The 20016-nt window shown below is 35.2% G+C and overlaps 1 protein-coding gene across 1 annotated transcript; it reads left to right on the top strand.

Annotated features, from left to right (window-relative positions):
• The first annotated feature begins 116 nt into the window (after positions 1-116).
• LOC135695264 (uncharacterized) lies at positions 117-17351 on the top strand. Its single transcript, XM_065214255.2, has 30 exons — positions 117-467; positions 1861-1941; positions 2269-2327; positions 2726-2823; positions 3232-3306; positions 3827-3907; positions 4270-4410; positions 4827-4902; positions 5142-5243; positions 5699-5733; positions 5960-5999; positions 6678-6694; positions 7133-7151; positions 7418-8244; positions 8532-8601; positions 9137-9237; positions 9869-9933; positions 10390-10579; positions 11030-11119; positions 11467-11583; positions 12082-12243; positions 12707-12778; positions 13448-13534; positions 14145-14282; positions 14957-15001; positions 15350-15436; positions 15605-15635; positions 15882-15931; positions 16083-16120; positions 16528-17351. The coding sequence occupies exons 1-29, from the start codon at positions 370-372 to the stop codon at positions 16101-16103; spliced, it is 3075 nt and encodes a 1024-aa protein (XP_065070327.2). The 5' UTR covers positions 117-369; the 3' UTR covers positions 16104-16120; positions 16528-17351.
• The last annotated feature ends 2665 nt before the right edge of the window (positions 17352-20016 follow it).

A 20016-nucleotide genomic window follows, 5' to 3' on the forward strand; every position in this document is an offset into this window, starting at 1 on the left:
GGTATAGTCTATGGTTGTTGTTTGGAGTTTTTTTAGATCATTTGCTTATTTGGTATTGTGAGCTCGAGTTTGAGGCCAATGAGTTTTTTAATGGGCGGTTCTCTATCTATGAGACGCTGTGCAGGCGCATGGAATGAAACGCCGAGCTCCATCCAAACACGGATGGTACATGATTTGTAAAGTGTACTTCTTTCTGGGAAATAATTGACTGGATTTGCATGGGAAAAAGATAAATTGCGTACACTCAGATTGTTTTTCGTGTAACTCTTTGCTTTTGTTACGACTAAACTTCTAACAGATTGTGATTTGCCGTGAAGAAGTATCCGTGATTTGAGTTATGCGCTACAGCTAAATAGGCCCTTTGTTGGAATGGGGAGAGAGCAGGAACTTAGAGATGCAGCTAAAGATGGAAATGTTCCCAAGCTGGAAAGCCTGTTGGCTGCAAAGAAAGGCTCTATTATGTCAAGGTATAATAGTTACAAAACTTTATCATGTTAATGTGTTGTTTTTACGTCTTTCGTAAATGCAAATCTCATGTTTTATGGTTCCCATCATGGAGGAAGCCTAATAAGCTGGCTAGACTATAAGGAAGGCATACCTACGAACAGAACAAGTCAGTGAAATTTGAAAGAAAACCAATGATATGCACTCTCGTGCCTTGTCATTATTTTTCATTATTTCCAAGACTTTTTATGTTGTTGGTGGAAGCCGCTCAACACTCGCTTGTAGTTTGGAATTTGACGTTTGAATTTCCCGTCTTTTGTTTGCCACCTTTGAAAGTTAAATTTTGTTTTGATTGTCTGTATGGCCAGTTTTACCCCTAGTTTGTAATCCGATATATAAAATGTCTAACGTCCGGGTATGGTTGTAATGATCCTGCAAAAGGTTATTGCTTGATAGTGACAGTCCATTGCCAGTATTCTTTCCCAAAGTAATTCTGTCATATCAATTACCAAAGATTATAGTATTTAGTATTTGCCTCCATGTAACTGGTTTTCTCAAGCTGTATTTAAGCGTTAGCAGATAATTGTGGTTCTGATTTGCCTAACAGATTTCTGATATTGTCATGAGTGTCATACCTGAGTCACTATAATCACCATATGTCATGTTGTATCAACACAACTGCTCATATCTTGTTTGATAATCAATCTAAGGATTTTGTTACTGATCAAGTCCTGTGAATTGCTTGACAAAAATCATTCCCATACAAGAGCAAAGGTCGCCTTCCTCTAATTGATGAAATTTCTACCAACAAAATAGCCCACTTTTGTTGTTTGTTTTTATTTTGTAAGATACCCTTAGCACAATGGCGCAGTTAAGCCTCTATTTGCAAGCATCCCAAGATGGTCTTGATAAATGAATGCAATCCTCCTTTGCTTACTTGCATTTTCTTTGTGCTTGTTCTAAAATATTTCTAACACAGAAAGTTTTCTGTTTTCTTTTAAGTTTAATGATTTCTATATCGGAAAGAAAAATTTAAAATCAAACATGTTTCAAGTATAAGACATCATAAATTCCTTTATAAACAATCAAAAATCACATTTTTTGAAAAATGCCACACTTTCTGTGGCTTAACAAATTTTGATTTGCAAGATGTAGAGCAAAGATTTGGCAAATTGAAAGGTAGTCTGCCTATTTGTAGACCAGAAAAGAGAAGCTATTTGAATTGGAGAAAGAGATCACCACTGCAAATTAGGCAGTTGTTAGTGCTATATCGTTTTCGGGTGAAAAAATAACTGCTGCCCATCAAAAGTTACAATAACTGCTTACCATTACCTCTATTGACACTGATTTTTTTGGATAGGGAAACAGCAAATTTGCCTTTAAATATAATAATGATTAATGATTCATTCATTCTAGCCTTCGAAAAGCTCTTGACATCAACTGTCAGGATGATAATGGCAACACAGCACTTCATTTAGCTGCTCTGAATGGTCAAAGGTAGGTTACCATTGCTGGCTTGATATATTACATTGCTTTATTACAACGGAGGGATACCGTTACTAGCTTGTTGTATTACGTTTCAATGCAGGTGACTAAATGCAAATTTGGCAGGCTGGATTTGCTTGATTGTTTTTGGCTTGATTGGAAGGTAATACATTTGATTGGAATGTCACAGTAGGATGCATACAGGAAACTTTTTTGTGTATAGATTGAGTAAAGATTGTGTTGCAGATGTGTGTTAAGTCAGTCAAGGAAATAGCTCTTCTGCATGCTTTCATTTCTCCATGTCTTCCCTCGTATAAATTGTGGTCTCCAAATTTATAGGGAGGCTGCCTCACTCTTGCTTACCAATGATGCATCTGCTAACATCCCAGAAACAAAAGGTGTGTTTCCCCTTGATAACCTTTCTATCTCTTTACATGACTTATCACAATCCTTTTTTGCCCTTTGTTGTGTTTTACAAACTTAATTGATCAGTGAAAAATGCATGATCAACAACTTGTTTCTACTTAAGCTTTTTTATTAAAACCATAAACAAATCACTAATTCTTTTTCCCTTATAAATTTCCTTCCTTAAAATGAATTTTTTGTTTGAAAAAGATATGCAAAAGTAGCCTTGAGCTGGCTAGTTCACTTCAATGATTTATTTATCTGGGTAGTTAAATTTTCAAGTAATTGCTCAAAGTATGTAATATGCCTTTTGTTATATTTTGAAATTGGTTGAAGGAACTGTTTTAGAGTTGATTTAATGTATAATTATAAACGCGTTTTGCTTTTTTAGGAAACTACCCACTTCATTTAGCTGCTTTTAATGGCCACCACGAGGTTGCTGACATTCTCTTAAACCAAGGACCATCTAGAGCCGATGTTCTTCAGCAGGTAATTTCTTGATAAGTAATCTTTCAGATTTCATATGCATTTAAACTAAGATATATGAAATGGTCAAATTAAAGAACAACTATTGTCAGCATTTTTTAAATCAACATCTCTTTCTGTGAAGATGTCCATAAAGACCCCAGTGGGTCTTTAATGACACAACATAAAGCAGTTTGTGCCAGAACTTTTCAAGTATAGTGAAGTCCAGTGTATCAAACATATTTACAATCAAAGAAGGACAATTTCCTTTAAGTTCCCTTTGAGTCCCAAAGCTATTTTTCTAGGAGTAAAGGTTTTCAGCTATGCCAGATTGCTTTTGACACTGTTGAATTGCATTTTAAAATTTATTTTATGAAAGAAACAACAATTTCTGACCTTTTTAATGTTAATGGTTTGCTTAAATCCTTACAGAACAGTGGAGAAGACACACCTCTGCACCTAGCAGCACAATATGGCCACACTCAAGTTGTTCAAACACTACTACAGGTATGCAGTTGGTTCTCTTTTGCATGAGGTGCCTACCAAATAATAGTGCTCAATAATTATTGCCATTGATCATCACACAAATGAGCGACTTCTCATCAATTCCATTAGGGGGCCCTGCATAGCCTATCACACATTTTTGTGGCTGGTGATTCTCCTCTTGATGACTGGAGGGGGTGGGGGGGGGGGGGGGGGGGCTTTACATAAGACCCTAAACTATGTACAGTGGTTGTGTCTGTGCCAAATAAGGACAAACATAAGTTTGGATGTTTTTAGAAAAATTGTTTTTGTGATTTCAGTCCCCATTTGAATAATAATGCTGTTAAGATCCATTGTGGTTGTTTTGATGAACAAGTATAAAACTGTTCACAATGAGAGAACATAATTTGTTTTTATGTCTATTTTTCACCTTATAATGGAACTGATTTCATAAATACATTAGACAGTTGTCTTGAATGGTTTAACATTTTGAAATTTTTGTTAAAAAATAGAATTTACGTTAAACAATTTTCCAATTGTTTAGTGCCATGCAGATCCACACATGCGAAACAAGAAAGGCGAAACCCCATTGGACCTTGCTGCAATGTATGGAAGATTGCCAACGGTGAGTCGATTCTGCTGAAAGCTAGAAATATTGGGATGATATATATATATATATATATATATATATATATATATATATATATTTGGATTTATCCATGTTTTATGCATATTTCAATCTACATTTAATCTCCAATTTTTGAAGCCTGTACAAGTTAATTCACAAAATCTAAAACTAAATACACTTTTAATTTTTGATTGTCGGACAGTGACTTTTGAGCTTAGAATTATGTCCCTTAGAGGACATAAAATAAGTTGAAGGCCGTCTGGTCTCTGTAGATTTCCTTGCAAGTACCATAAAATACAGTAACGTGATGTGCACGTTAGCTGCCAAATTCCTATGTTAGTTGGCTATTTCTTGTTTAGGTTCAAGTTTTGATCTTATCGGATAAAAGCCTGGTGAGGGAGCAAACCGAAGCTATAAGTCCGTTGCACGTTGCAGCAAGAAATGGTCACACAGCTGTGATAGAAGCCCTGCTGGATTTTGGAATGTCCGTTAATGTCATGGTAAGTGTTTTTGTCACTTTACTTCTGTCACTAATCCTTCACATAACTGTGAACATCATCAGAAATTCTATTGAGATCATGATGAAGTTATGAAAAGAGACCAAATTACAGAGGTTTGATAAGGCAAAAGCCTGTGCTCATGTGGCCATATCTTAGTCAGTTTTAAACGTGTTGAACTGATTTTGCATTTTTAGAGGTATTTCATGATGCTCTTTTAGGTTATGGGATCAAAATTCATAAGTTCTAAAAATAAATTCTTGTGACGTCATCATTTTAGAACTGTATTATATCATGATCGTGCCTGATTGTTATCATCATGATGATAATTATTATGATTGTCTTTATTATCTCCAAAATAAGCTTTATAGCCATCTCCTTATTTACGTCATCAAGCCATAATGATGTTATCTTTGTAGTGCAACCCTGGCAGTTCCCTTCACGAAGCTGCACTTTTTGGCAAGGTTGAAGCAGTAAAACTTCTGTTGAAAAGAGGTAATCTCAAGTTTGAAGCACTTTTTGTTTTGATTTTTACAACTGGACATCTTACATATTAACGCATTTATACAAGTATTTTATTTTTTTCTTATGAAGTAAGCTGTGTAGGCAAAGAGTAAAGTTGATATATAACTCAGTAATGGAAGTGTATTCTGTATTCTTAAGTATTTCAATATATAGTCTCCTGAAGTTCCTCATCCGTTATAAACTGTACAATTGTATGCAATTTTCTCAAGGTATTGATGTCAACGCAACGAATGATGCTGGGGACACAGTTGTAGATCTATTGGAGGATCTTCCATCTGAAAGATCTCAAGAGATAACCGCCCTAATTTACGGTAAATATTTCTAATCTCACTAACCGAATTGAAAAGAATCTCTTTTTCACCGTGTCTCTCTGTTAATTACCATCTTTAATCTGACATTGTGTAACTACTTCGAAGCAAGCGTGCTTTGTTTTTGACACCAATGTCTAAATAAAGCTTTGGTACAGCGAAGGGGTTTAATACCACGGAAAAGTGGAAGTAAAGCACGCTAAATATCTGTTATTTCGAAGCAAAGTGTTGGTAAAATCAATCAATGTGACCTTTATCCTCTCTTCTTACTTTCGATCTTCATGTGGATATTGATTTACATCGCCTTTTTGGTCATTATCCAAAGTGTTGTTTACTAAAGAGTGTTGAATGAAAGTGTTTAGTATTCTATTTGTACACTCATGTCGAGGTTGTTGCAGTGCCACTGTCAGAAAAGAAACTCAATTTTTGTAATGAAAGCCAATTATTTCTCTATTTAGAACAAAGTCAGCTGATGATGAACTCTGTTCAGCAGGTATGAAACGTTTTATCAGACTTTCTGCTTTAAAGATTGTTTCTAAACATTGTTGAATTAATTACGATGACGTTGATACCTGAAATTTCTTTTGTTTCCTATACATTTGCTGCCTCCCTCTATCCCTGTATATTTTACGGCGCCAATTAATAGTAAATGCCAATTAAGAGATTGGTTTAACCCAATGCTCTTTTATGTTTAGTAAATTGCCTCAATTCTTTTCCAGCGATCAAAATCGATGAGTATCACTTCCCAAAGCTCAAATGGTGCGTATTTTTAAAATAATATTTAGTAGCTCTTAGTAGAGATCTCTCTGCTGTGTGCAGTTTTTGTAACTGCTCCAAACATACATTATTATACTCTATTCAATTATTTAACGTACTTCAAAAGACTGGCTTTAAACAATTGCTGTATCTATGATTTTAAAAACTTGGAGGTTCAGTATTGCCATGTATACCCCCTTTGCAACGAACCCGACTTGTATACAATTTGAGAGAGAAGCCAGGAACGTTATTACATCATTGATCGGAAGTGTTTAGCAGTCAATAGAAAGAGTTAACAGAATGAAGAAAGCAGTCATGCCCTGTAAGCTAATCTGCATCGCTTAAAAATGTTATTTGGCAGTCAACGCTACCGCTTTTACAATCCTCACCTTTCAACTACAGTCATATAATTACGAACACGAATGCCCTGTGCTTTTTAATGGCTTATATCGTATAGATAAAAAACCAATGAAAATTATAATTTCCTACTGATAAAGCGTCGAAGAAGCGAAGCGTTTATATTCTGAATCCAGGAATCGCATGGTCTGCTGACAGCGCATGTATTAAGGAGACTACCGCTGGCGTTAATTGCAGCAATGCCATGGAATGGATGATCAACTTTGACGTATGTATGGTTTTTAAACCGGAACAAAAACTAATTTTCTTTTTGTTTGTTTGTAGGAACTGTACCAGGAGCGGTATGTACCAGAATAACTTTTATTCTATGATTCTATATTTATCCTCTTTTTTCTTTTTACCTTCCTCTTCTTCTTCTACAATCATACTATCATACTATTTATACAATCATACTACCTTTCCTTTCTTCCTGCAATAAAGAAGAAGTATGATATTATATAATATAACAAATATCTGCATTAGATATGTTTTATTACATACTATATTATATTATCTTATTTTACGTTATGGTATAGTATTGTTTTGAATTATCTTTTTTTATAAACTTTAATTTTTTTTCTAGAGTTTATTGGAGTTTTCTAGAGTTATCTTTTTTTTTTCGTAATGAAACTTCCTGTTTTCATGCCTGCCATAAAGTCCTCGATGACGTATAGGCAGATAGATATATGTGTTACTTGTACTGTTATGTGTATAAAGATTTCTTTTTCTTGCTCTTGTAGCCCAGGGATTGGACAAATGGTAGGAATTTTGCAATTAAAACCATATATATATCGTGTATGCACATTTGACTTCATTTGCATTCATGTTTACATCCACCATTGTTTTTTATTGTCAGTTTGTTATTCTTGATAATCTCCTTGAATTTTCCATTAAGGTCTTTCTCTTAAGTTTCAAGTCAAATTCATTGCCATTTTACGCTCCTAGCAGTTTTCCCGATAAAAAGTCTTTTCCAATGCATATTTTGTCAATAAAATGACTGCTTATCGCTCTATTCTTCTTCACAGAGCACAACTCGCAGTTTGCTGGCGCACGTGCGGCCTCAGTCTCACAAAAACGCACCGACTCTCCATACTCTGTGGTTCAAGTTCCGCGCATTAGCCGGATTGAACCGAGTTTCGCTCAGGCTTCAATAAGCCCTCTACCCCCGGATGCTGCTGGACAGGAGGAGGTTTTCAACGATTCTTTCCTTCGAGAAATGAAGGCTGCCTCGCCAACCGTCCCGGAGGTGCCTGAACGAATGAGCACGCTTGAATCAAGGAAGCCAGTCGTTCGCAATGTTTATGAAATGACTGAACCACCCGATGGTGAAAACACTTCAGAAGACGCACTTTATGATGTCCCTCCCCCGCGACCGAAGGGTGATTCGGTTTTGTCCCAGGATTTCGATCCATCTTTTCCTCCACCCTCAACAGACGAAGCAATTAAAACTATGCGAAAGTATGCTGAGGCCCAAGAGAGGCTTCAGGAAACTCCCTCAAAATCGCAAAATAGAGAAACAGCCCAGGGCACCCGGGGGACTAGTCAGAAAGGTAGCAACAGGAATGAACAAAAGAACATTAGTGATTTTGCAAAGTTGCATGTTAAGATGTCACCCCCTCCTCAAAACAATGATGTATACCATAATGTGAATATTTCGAATCGACCGTTGCAAAATTCAAACCCGTCGGAAGATCTGATATCTTGGGATGTAGAGAAACCTGCTCCGGAACAACGACCCACGTCGCAGTTTTCACCAGTTAAACAAAAGAGAACGGGAACTTCAGTAAAAGACAAATCGAGAGATGGAAGTAGGCCGGCAAGCACATTAAATGAATCGTATGAATGGAGCAAGGTAATAGTGCTAAAATGTTGACCAGAAACCGAACAATTATTAGTGAGAATAACATACAACATGCGCAGGATAATTGATCAAGTATTTGCTCAGTGGAAAATGTTAATTTTGTTCCTTATTTAATTTCTGGTGCAACAATTTTGAAGTAGCTGAGATGTAATATTTGATAGTTTCTATATATATATTTTCTATTTCAAAAGCCAAATTTTGTAGGCCTCCTAATTTTCATGTAGCCCATTTCATTTCTTTTCAACTTCTACGCCAACAACGTCTTTTCTCTTCTGCAGATTGACAAAATATTTTCCTCGTTTGAAGATCTTATTCAGTGCGATATCAACCTGGACGATGACATTGAAAGTGAGTAGCCCGCCTGACCTGCCTTATATTCAATACTATTTTTCTTGTGACTGGTTCCATGGTCACGGCCCCAAAACGATGTAGCTTCATGTTGATACACAAGTCTGCCAGCCAAGCCAGCCTATTCTCGTCATTCGTCGATAAGTGGTCCGCCTATGCCACTCTTTTATAACTCTATAAGTTTCATAGTTTACGAATAACGTGAGATAAAAACTAAACTTTACAAACATTTATTTTTCATGTTCAACTGTAGAAGCAAGAGAATAAGAGTGACCTGCGCTAGAGACAATACTAGCTTAGCGTTTTCTATGCTCAGGATTTTACATGTCTTATATTAATTGCTTTTACCAGACATAATTGATGAATTGGATGAAAAAATCAATATACATTTAGCTGGCGCAGGGTTCATAGTTATCGTTCATAGCGCATTTGAATTTGATTGTGACATATCCCAGGTTTATTTCCTTTTTTCAAGCCATTCTGAATTAGTTGAATAACTTGGTTGCATTCACAATGCATTTAATCTCCTTCGCAGCGCAACAGCCGGATTCGATAGCCGATTGGCTTACGATTCTTGGCCTTTCCTACTACGAGGCGTCATTTCTTGCCAATGGATATGATGATATCGCATTTATAGTACGTATTGATAATTAAATGATTATAGTACGTGTTAATGATGAAACGAACTCTGTTCACGTACAGTATATGGGCATCGAGCACCGACAAATGAATTGCTACTTTATCCAGTCTTAGCTGCTTGTCATCAAATTTTTTCGTTTACGTCAGCCATTGTTAATTGCCTTGTTTAACTCAAGAGCAGGTGGACGATGCTGGTTTAACAGTTTATGAATAAGGATTGAATAACGTGTGTAGGCACCCCTTCCTGTTTTTCATGTGGGGTTTCAAGGGAGAAACATACCCATTGCTATTCCAAGGAGTGACCCAATCCCCAGAAAGAATCATTGTCTGTATATTTGCAACCCAACTACTTTGTTTCGATGCTTTGTGACATGTATGGACATGCAATCTTACAAATTCATTTTCTTGTTAGTTTCTTTTGAACCCTGGAAGATGTACATACATTGCTATTTTTTCTTACACGTGCTGAATGCGTTAAATAAGCATTTTAAATTTACAGTTTTACTAACTAACAGAATCTTGGAATGCATTGTTTGCTAGCGACTTTTTCTCTCTACTTTTTGAACGTGCATTGCTAGCAACCCCATTTATATTCAGAAACACTGTTTATACCATTCTCTTCTTCCAGGGGGGTGATATGCTCGATGAAGATGATCTGCGAGAAATCGGCATTCAAAATTCTGAACACGTCAGGTATTTTATTTTAATTAAAATTTGCGTCTATTGTTAAGACTATAGCGTTTTCAATCTCTTAGCACGGCTGGCAGCACATAGTTCATAAAAGTTTCATCTTTCCTTTTCGTCCTTCAGTACCCTAGAACTTTGAAGACTACCTAAAAATTTGTTTTTCTCTAGAACTTAGAATTTCAACCTAGTGACCAGAAATGAAACTTGTTTCTCTGGTGGTATCATTTAAACCAAAAAGCACTTATCCCCAATCTTTATCTTCTTCGATACCGCTGCCATATCCATAAACCCTTTTTCTGTGGTTGCATTTCTTCAACCAAGCCCCCAACCAAGTACTTTTCACCAGCCCCCCCCCTTCCCCCCCTGTGTACATATAAGAGTGCTACTTTTGTGTATTCAATGAATAATGCTTTTTCCATTGATGTTCATTGTCAAAGCAAGTTATTTTGACTATCGTTTCAGGAAAATCTTGGTTTCCGCATCAAAACTGCCCAATCCTCCCCAAATTGGGGATCCTGATTTTCCCATTCCAGAGGCAGTCTCGGAATGGTTAAAGCGAATCAGTTTGCAAGATTATGAGACTCGTTTCAAAATGAATGGATATGAAAACATGGACCGCGTGCGCGCCATTTGGGAGTTCGAGCTAACCACGGTAAGCAAAAAATTATAAATTGTACCTTATTTGTAAAGCTTATACAGTATTTCGATCTTCAGCTGTTTTACGAAATGAATATACATGCTCATGAATATGGACGCTAAGGGACTTTCGTGATGTCTTTACCTTACTTCACAATCACCGCTACTTGCGCGGTGAGTGTAATGGTTTTTCAGATTTCCTTAGTTTCCCATTGTTAACAGTACAAACAAACCCACTTGCCAGTTTATTTTACATTAGAATTAGAAGGTTTTTTCACCGATATAATTAAAGGTTAGCCTCACAAAATATAGAGTTGTATGTCAGCTAAAATTACTCTCGCTCCTACAGAAACCTTCAGAAATTTTATTGCCCAGAGGCCTTTGATTGTTTTTCATGTCACTACTTGCTTTTAAAGTTGCCATTCTTCCAGCATTCGAATGATGTAATGATGTATTTTTAAACCAGGTGATTGGAATACATTTGACCGGTCATCGAAAGCGAATTATATATTCCCTAGGCCGGCGACCAGAACAAGAAAGAGAAAAAGTTTCATGGGTAATTACTTCTTCCAACTTTTCATATTTATTATACATTAATGTAAATGGTTATCATCTTGTTTGTGTTATCGCCCAAGCACAATATCAGATTTCAATAGAGCAAAAAGACTCCGAAAGAGCAAAAAACCAAATTCCGAAATTTTTATCCAAAATACGATATTTTGTCTAGTATAAATAGTATATATTATTCTCCATAAACTAATTAATCTGCAATTAACCTCATATGCTTTTTCATTCAACCAGAATTCCAGATTTCTCCTAGGATACCGCTTTAAACTTTCAGCATACATCTTTTAATGCATTCTGCTTGTAAATAACAAATTCGGTGTCTTTATCCACTTTTAGTCACAAAGATTTGCCGATGCGGAGGCTCCTAAGTCAAAACAGCAATCTTCAGGTGATGACGCAGTCGATCTTGCCAACCAGCTACTTAGGGCGGCAGAAGATATGGCCCAGGACTTTGTAAGTCTTATTAACATAGATCGTGAAGTTGACCAGTCTTGTTTAATGCTACCATTTTTGAGTCTATATTAATTCACCCAGGTTCTGAAAGTTTTTTCGCTTTTACTCTTCTTTAAGCTTTCCTTGTGAAATTCTTCCACCAAACATAGATTTATATAGATTTTGTAAATGGTAATATTTTAGTGTCTTGATTTTTTGGATGGTACCACCTTTGCCCTGTGTCATGAAATGTTCGTATCACGGTTACAGTATTCAAGGTTTTTGGGATCACGTTGTTCCCCTTATTTGTCTTTTCTGCCTTCCCCTTTTCGATTCGAGCTTTAAGAATGCACAGAGCAGCCAAAGTATTGTCCTTTTTCTTATGCTAGCACATTTGAATGATGAATTTGCGTCAAATAACAAAGCCGTGTTGATTGTTGCTTCAGGGTCTTGTTTTTTTCACCTTCAATCAGCTCATTTCAAGAGAACAGTAATCCACTGTTGCTTGATCGTTTATAGGGCAACAGGAAGGGTAAACAAGAGACAAAAGACGCCCCTCCTCCACAATCGCCAACGCCGAAGTCTCCAACAAGTCCCAGAATACTCAAATATCAACCATCCTTTAATTGGATCCATAAACCCGAGGATTTGCTTTATTCGACTGTCATGTACGACACCCAGGTAAAATTTTGTCACCAGTTTTTTGAATTTTTAAAATTATTTCCAAAAAGGAACATACTTCCAATAAAAATAATATAAGAGGACAATTATTGAGTATTACACAGATCGCTGGTAAAAAGTAATCCTCATTTATGTGGAAGGTATTGTGAAAGACATTATGCTTTGTATGGCAAAATAATATGGGACTTGTGGTAAAAATGTGAAACACAAAAGTATCTAGTTATTGTTATTAAAAGTGTGCACAGGAAACTGGTATAAGTGGAAGTAAAGCTAGCTGAGAACGCCCTTTTCCTAATATATACACTGGTTTTGTTTACACGTGTTTTACAGCAATAACTTGAAGTGTTTTCTCCCTCATTTACACTATTGGCTATAGATTATTGTCAATTCTCACCCTCTTATGAAATATTTCTTTCCGATTCCTTTTTGTTTGCTAGATGTTTTCAATCCCTTTTTCTTATAGTACTTGGGATCACACCCTGTTATGGTAGTTAGAGGCACGCAATCCACAGTTGATGCTTGTAAGAAAATGAAGGTATGGTCTTCCATTTCATCTAATCCCACCCGCAAAATGTGCTCTGTCATCTAGGGCGATTTCTGTCTTAAAAATACTGATACTCTATCAAATCTGTTAGTCATTGGATGCCTGTTTGCGACCTACTGAACAGAAAGATTTTGTCATGCCAATTTTGGAGATGTAGGAAGTCTTTTTTGCTTTTAATCTCATACTTGGAGATATTTGAGCATGTGATAATCATTCAATAAAACTTATTTTTGCATTGAAAAATTTATAAATCTTATATATGTAAAGTTTGATTCTGAACTATGTCAGATAGGAATATGGCTTTCTAGGAGTGTTTTTGTTTACAGATCATGCGATTATATATAGTCAAACGCTGGTGATTAAAGCTGTCTAATCACGAACGCGATTAATATCGTGATTAATATCGTGATTAATATCGCATATTTATCGTGATTAAAGCTGTCTAATCAGGAACGCGATTAATATCGTGATTAATATCGTGATTAATATCGTGATTGATATCGTGATTAATATCGCATATTTATCGTGATTAAAGCTGTCTAATCACGAACGCGATTAATATCATGATTGATATCGTGATTAATATCGCATATTTATCGTGATTAAACTGTCTAAAAGCAAACAAATCCTTCGATTGAATTCTACATTTGCTATTTCTAGTCAACAAGCAAGATGCTACAGAAGATACCAACTATAAAATTGTCAATGTCTGTAAGAGGAATCGATTTTATTGACGCACAAAGCCAGGTTAGTAAACCTGTATTCTGATAAATAAAAATTTGTTATGGGGAGTCTTAATGTAACGAAATTTCAAGTAACCAGGAAAAGTAGTTCGTTGCAATGTGAGCTCGTTTAATCGAGAGATTGTTTAATTAGAGAATTTGCTAAGAACTAAAGGTGTAATTAGTTTTGCCGAAAGATTCTTCATGACAGGGTTTTGTCAAATCATAAACCCACTGAAGTTATTACCCGTTTGAAGTATAAGAAAGAAGAATAAAGGAGTACCAACATTGAAAAGGCTTTTTCTATGGATTTGTAAATTGTATGAGATTTTTATTTGCTTTGTGTAGCGTACTGCTTGCCTTGGGTTTTCAGATTGTGAAGTTGGTAATCTTATATTGTAAAACTATGGTGCCAGTAACAAAAAGTTGATGTCTTCTACTAATTGCTCATTTCTTCTAGTCGTTTTTACTTGTGACGTGCTTTCAATGGAAACCTGCTTCACATATTTTAGGTGTAATATGTAATTACACCGACCCCGCATCTTCTCATGATGATATCTCTTGATCGTATTGTTTTCATATTTAGCTTACAACATGCAAATTAAACACCTATTTTGATTATTTTCTTTTTTCAGTCAACAATTAGTTCATATGATATCCGTTACATCTCATACTGCGCACAGGATCCAGATGATCTCTCAATATTTGCCTACATCACTAAAGATGCCAAAACAGGAAAGCACTATTGCCATGTGTTCAAAGGATACACTGCAGTATGTGTCTCACATCTTCTATTTAATCTTCCCATAAAGCCAAAAGTATTTTTCACTTATATCTAGTAACACATTTTCAAAATGCCGAAAGGAGATGTAAACCTGTATATGTGAGGAGAAAATCTCTAGAATTTTATGATATTTAAACTTTTCTTGTAGTTTTTTAAGAATATTGTATTGTATTGTATTGTATTGTATTGTCTTGTCTTGTCTTGTCTTGTCTTGTCTTGTCTTGTCTTGTCTTGTCTTGTCTTGTCTTGTCTTGTCTTGTCTTGCTTTGTCTTGTCTTGTCTTGTCTTGTCTTGTCTTGTCTTGTCTTGTCTTGTCTTGTCTTGTCTTGTCTTGTCTTGTCTTGTCTTGTCTTGTCTTGTCTTGTCTTGTCTTGTCTTGTCTTGTCTTGTCTTGTCTTGTCTTGTCTTGTCTTGCTTTGTCTTGTCTTGTCTTGTCTTGCTTTGTCTTGTCTTGTCTTGTCTTTTCTTGTCTTGTCTTGTCTTGTCTTGTCTTGTCTTGTCTTGTCTTGTCTTGTCTTGTCTTGTCTTGTCTTGTCTTGTCTTGTCTTGTCTTGTCTTGTCTTGTCTTGTCTTGTCTTGTCTTGTCTTGTCTTGTCTTGTCTTGTCTTGTCTTGTCCTTCTCTTGTCTTGTCTTTATTAGACGCTTCTACTTCTGTCTTGCAGGCGCTGTCTGATGAAATTGTCCTCACCATAGGACAAGCCTTTGAGGTTTGTTTAAATTTATTCTTTAATCGTGTTTCCGTGACTATTTACCCTGTATATTGGCCTTTCCTTTTCCAATATGACTTTGCCAAAACAATTTATGATATCTATGTTATAACACCGTTTATCTGGATCTCATCTTGACCCAAATAACATTTGGTCGGTCAATGCCAATGCTTTCGGTTAGGAGAGATTATAGGCGAATCGTATTGTTTTGGAAGTATTTTGGCTGAGAAAATTTCTAAAAAATTTTATGCAGCATTCATGTTAGCATTTAACACTTTTTAAAGTATAATTTCTGTATTGTTAAGATAATTAGATAAGATAATTATATATTATGTTTTCTTTTCTTAGCTTGCCTATCATCAGCACCGAGTTTTGATTGAACAAGCAAAAACAAGTAAACAAGGAGAAGATGATAAGAATTTTCATGAAGCCAAGGTGTGCTCTATTTGCAGAGTTTCAACGTGCTTTAAAATCTTTTCAACGATTTTCACAACTATGTATTCTTCCAAAATCATACCTTAAGGTGACGTGTTATTGTTCTTTCGTTCCTGTAAGCATTTTTGTATGGAACAACATTGCTATACTGGTTTCTTTATATTTCAGAATGATTTGAGTTCTGCTGCGACCAAGGAAGGTAGGGTTTCCTTTTTATAGTACTGTTTTCTGTCATTATCCTCTTGAGAGGGTTTTAAACAAGCATGAAGGATTTGATCAGCAATTACTGCTTCACCTTTAGGCAGGAACTTTTAGGGTAGCTGCTCAAATTAGTCAGTTGTTTTATACTCAAAGTTAGAATACAAATTATTAGACATTACTATTGCAGTTTTTGTGTGTTGTTCGCCAATTTCCTCTACGTAAACAAGGACTTTTCTTTTTCCAGAGCGAATTCCACCTCCAAAGCCAAAGCCATACAGCGGGAGAATGCAAACCGTAGGCCAAATATTGAGTTTTTTTCTGTTGAATTTCTTAAATGCTATAAATGCAAACGCCTTAAAATTTGCCATCTGAATATTTCTAAAACAGTTTTTCCTTTGAATCAACCACCAGTATCAGTCGTCTTTTGATGAACTATCTTTGACAGGAACCTTCAGGACAGCGATGATATTGGTAGAAGGCAGTGTAAGTACATTTGCATCTTACTTACTGTGTGTTTCTTCCATTCATCGAGCATTGCTATATTAATTGAAATAGTAATGATATCTTATATTGTCGCATGTTACTGTTAGCTGCTATCCCCTATCAACCAACAGCGCACGTGAACAATATGCTCTACGGCGCATTTATAAATAAAAGTCCCTGACAACTATTCAAGAGTTTCTGAATGTTAATTCATAGCAGCTTCAAGGTCATAAACCTGTTAAGCAACATACAATCAGTCACTGTAGTTCATTTTTGCAAAAAGAAGTATTTGAATATTTTCCTTCACTTGCTGTAGATTTGCAGTAACTACCACAGTTATTTATCATTAGATTATTTATTTTACCTTATGTTCACTTTCCGTTTTTATAATAAGCTGTTTTTCTTAGATTCCAGTGAGAAAGCTCCGTTTGATCTGGAAATGATGTTTACGTCCGATTCCAAACGATAAATTTTGTAAGAGGTGACGGTTAACGTGACAAGTTACACACATCCGGTATGGGTTAATTCGTTATAATTCGTACGTGGATTTATGCTATCGTTATTATTGGAAAATAAATCATCTAGTAATAAGTGTGCAATGAAAACTTTTAGTGACGAATTTCACAGCTCAATAATGATTGTTGAAACTTCCATTACCCAGTACCAAGGTCTGAAGGGAGGAGCACGTCCTCGCAGGGTACTGTGCAGTTCCAAAATGCATGCCTTGGCTGCGATTGCCTCCATTCTGCTCATACCCTTAAAAAAATTCCAGCAATTCCAAAGTTTAGATCGTTGATACAGTGTCTGCTGACACACCAAACATCATATATATTTTCTTCGAACCAAGAGAACCCAAAAGTTACAAAACTTGCTAACTCCTCGTCTATAAATTTCGGGCAAAATTGAATTATGTTAACCAGAGATTCCAAACAGTTATGTCCTCGGATACAGCCCAATTTCCATGCAAATTCAATGGATTTTGCGATTGTCTTCAGAAAACCCGAATGCCAGGATTTGTGACCTATTATTCGCTTGCTCTGCTCATTGATTGTTCTATTTAGAAATTTATAATGGAGATGTATTTTGAATAAATACCATAAGAAATATATTGTATGTATATGATATGTTTCAACAATTTTTTTATAATATGGATTTTCCTCTAAATAATGCTAGTTTTAGTCGTATTTGATAATTCATACAGTTTTTTCGAAATCAATTCATATAAAATTGAGGTTCACGTACCATTTCTATTGCGAATTTCTGATCAAACAGTGGTATTGTTTACTAATAACATATTATAGCCTTTTGCGCCGCGATATCCAGTGTTTTCTCTTTAGACCAGACATCAATTTCACTTAATCATATCTTCTCGTCACTGTCACGAATTCAATTGTTATTTTCTTCGTGACTGGCTAGTCATATCCATTCTATATTCTTGCTTTCTCGTCCTTGTCTCACATTATCTTAAATGCCATTATAAACTAGCCTTGTTGTATCATATTATCGCTTCATTCTAAATTGTTTTTAACATGGCATTTGATTATGATTTACTTAATTCATTCCCGCCCTTCCTCAACTTTCGAAGTTTTGCATGTGATTAAAAGGCCTTTTTGTTTTCCGAAATTCTTTGCTTCAAAATTAAATCAAGTCTACCAGCAAATAAAGAAATGCTTCTTGATGCATTATAAGTGATTCATATTATTCTTTCCTGCCAAATTTGTCAAAAAGGTTCGAAGATGTTAAGATTAAAATTATCTTGCTTTGTAATCAAAACAGCCATAAATGATTCAATAAGATTTCAGAAATAATGTTAGGTCAATTTCTCACGAATTATTAATTCTATATAATTGTTAAGATGTCCCAAGTTGGTCTATATTTTGCCAAACTTTTCCTTTAGCTAAGGCATGGTGGAAAGAAATACCCTTGAAAGCTGAGCCAAAACACTTGCACAAATTACAAAAAGAATCTACCAAATTTTCTTGCTTAAAACACATTCAAGAAAAAATCCATTTTTAGATCATGAAACTACCTGCCACAGGCTCTAGAATTGATTTAATTGTTTTTGTGGCTTACTAAAAGTATATTTAACCAAGTTTTGGATGAAAAATTGTTTGGTCCAAAATGAACATTTGGTAAGCCTATAGCCTTACTTTTTTACTAAAATCCTTATAAAAAAAGCAGATTTTTAGAGCATAAAATAACCTGCTATAGAGTCGAGAGTTAAGTTTAATGTTTTTATGGCTTATTTAGAGTAAATTTAACCAAATTTTGGATGAAAAAATTTTCAGTCAAAAATCGGATATTTTGGTAAGGTTATAGCCTTGCCTTTTTCACGAAAATCCTTCTCTAAAAAACTGCTATTTTGGAGCAAAAACAACCTAAAATAGAGTCATGAGTGGATTTAAACGAATTTATGGCTTTTTTAGAGTATATTTAGCCAAGTTTTGGATGAAAAAATTTTCGGCCAAAAATCGGATATTTTGGTAAGGTTATAGCCTTGCCTTTTTCACGAAAATCCTTCTCTAAGAAAACTGCTATTTTAGAGCAAAAAACAACCTAAAATAGAGTCATGAGTGGATTTAAAGGAATTTATGGCTTTTTTAGAGTATTTTTAGCCAAGTTTTGGATGAAAAATTTTTCGGTCAAAAATCGGATATTTTGGTAAGGTTATAGCCTTGCCTTTTTCACGAAAATCCTTCTCTAAGAAAACTGCTATTTTAGAGCAAAAAACAACCTAAAATAGAGTCATGAGTGGTTTTAAACGAATTTATGGCTTTTTTAGAGTATATTTAGCCAAGTTTTGGATGAAAAAATTTTCGGCCAAAAATCGGATATTTTGGTAAGGTTATAGCCTTGCCTTTTTCAGGAAAATCCTTCTCTAAGGAAACTGCTATTTTAGAGCGGAAAACAACCTAAAATAGAGTCATGAGTGGATTTAAACGAATTTATGGCTTATTTAGAGTATATTTAGCCAAGTTTTGGATGAAAACATTTTCGGTCAAAAATCGGATATTTTGGTAAGGTTATAGCCTTGTCCTTTTCACGAAAATCCTTCTCTAAGAAAACTGCTGTTTTGGAGCGGAGAACAACCTAAATCGGAGTCATGAGTGGATTTAAACGAATTCATGGCTTATTTAGAGTATATTTAGCCAAGTTTTGGATGAAAAAATTTTCGATCAAAAATCGGATATTTTGGTAAGGTTATAGCCTTGCCTTTTTTACGAAAATCCTTCGCTAAGAAAACTGCTATTTTGAAGCAAAAAACAACCTAAAATAGAGTCAAGAGTGGATTTAAACCAATTTATGGCTTATTTAGAGTATATTTAGCCAAGTTTTGGATGAAAAAATTTTCGATCAAAAATCGGATATTTTGGTAAGGTTATAGCCTTGCCTTTTTCACGAAAATCCTTCTCTAAGGAAACTGCTATTTTAGAGCGGAAAACAACCTAAAATAGATTCATGAGTGGTTTTAAACGAATATATGGCTTATTTAGAGTATATTTAGCCAAGTTTTGGATGAAAAAATTTTCGGTCAAAAATCGGATATTTTGGTAAGGTTATAGCCTTGCCTTTTTTACGAAAATCCTTCGCTAAGAAAACTGCTATTTTGAAGCAAAAAACAACCTAAAATAGAGTCAAGAGTGGATTTAAACCAATTTATGGCTTATTTAGAGTATATTTAGCCAAGTTTTGGATGAAAAAATTTTCGATCAAATATCGGATATTTTGGTAAGGTTATAGCCTTGCCTTTTTCACGAAAATCCTTCTCTAAGGAAACTGCTATTTTAGAGCGGAAAACAACCTAAAATAGAGTCATGAGTGGAATTAAACGAATTTATGGCTTATTTAGAGTATATTTAGCCAAGTTTTGGATGAAAAAATTTTCGGTCAAAAAT

Source organism: Rhopilema esculentum, chromosome 2 (genome assembly GCF_057945365.1).
Source record: "Rhopilema esculentum isolate cy_ngs chromosome 2, ASM5794536v1, whole genome shotgun sequence".
Taxonomy (NCBI): domain Eukaryota; kingdom Metazoa; phylum Cnidaria; class Scyphozoa; order Rhizostomeae; family Rhizostomatidae; genus Rhopilema; species Rhopilema esculentum.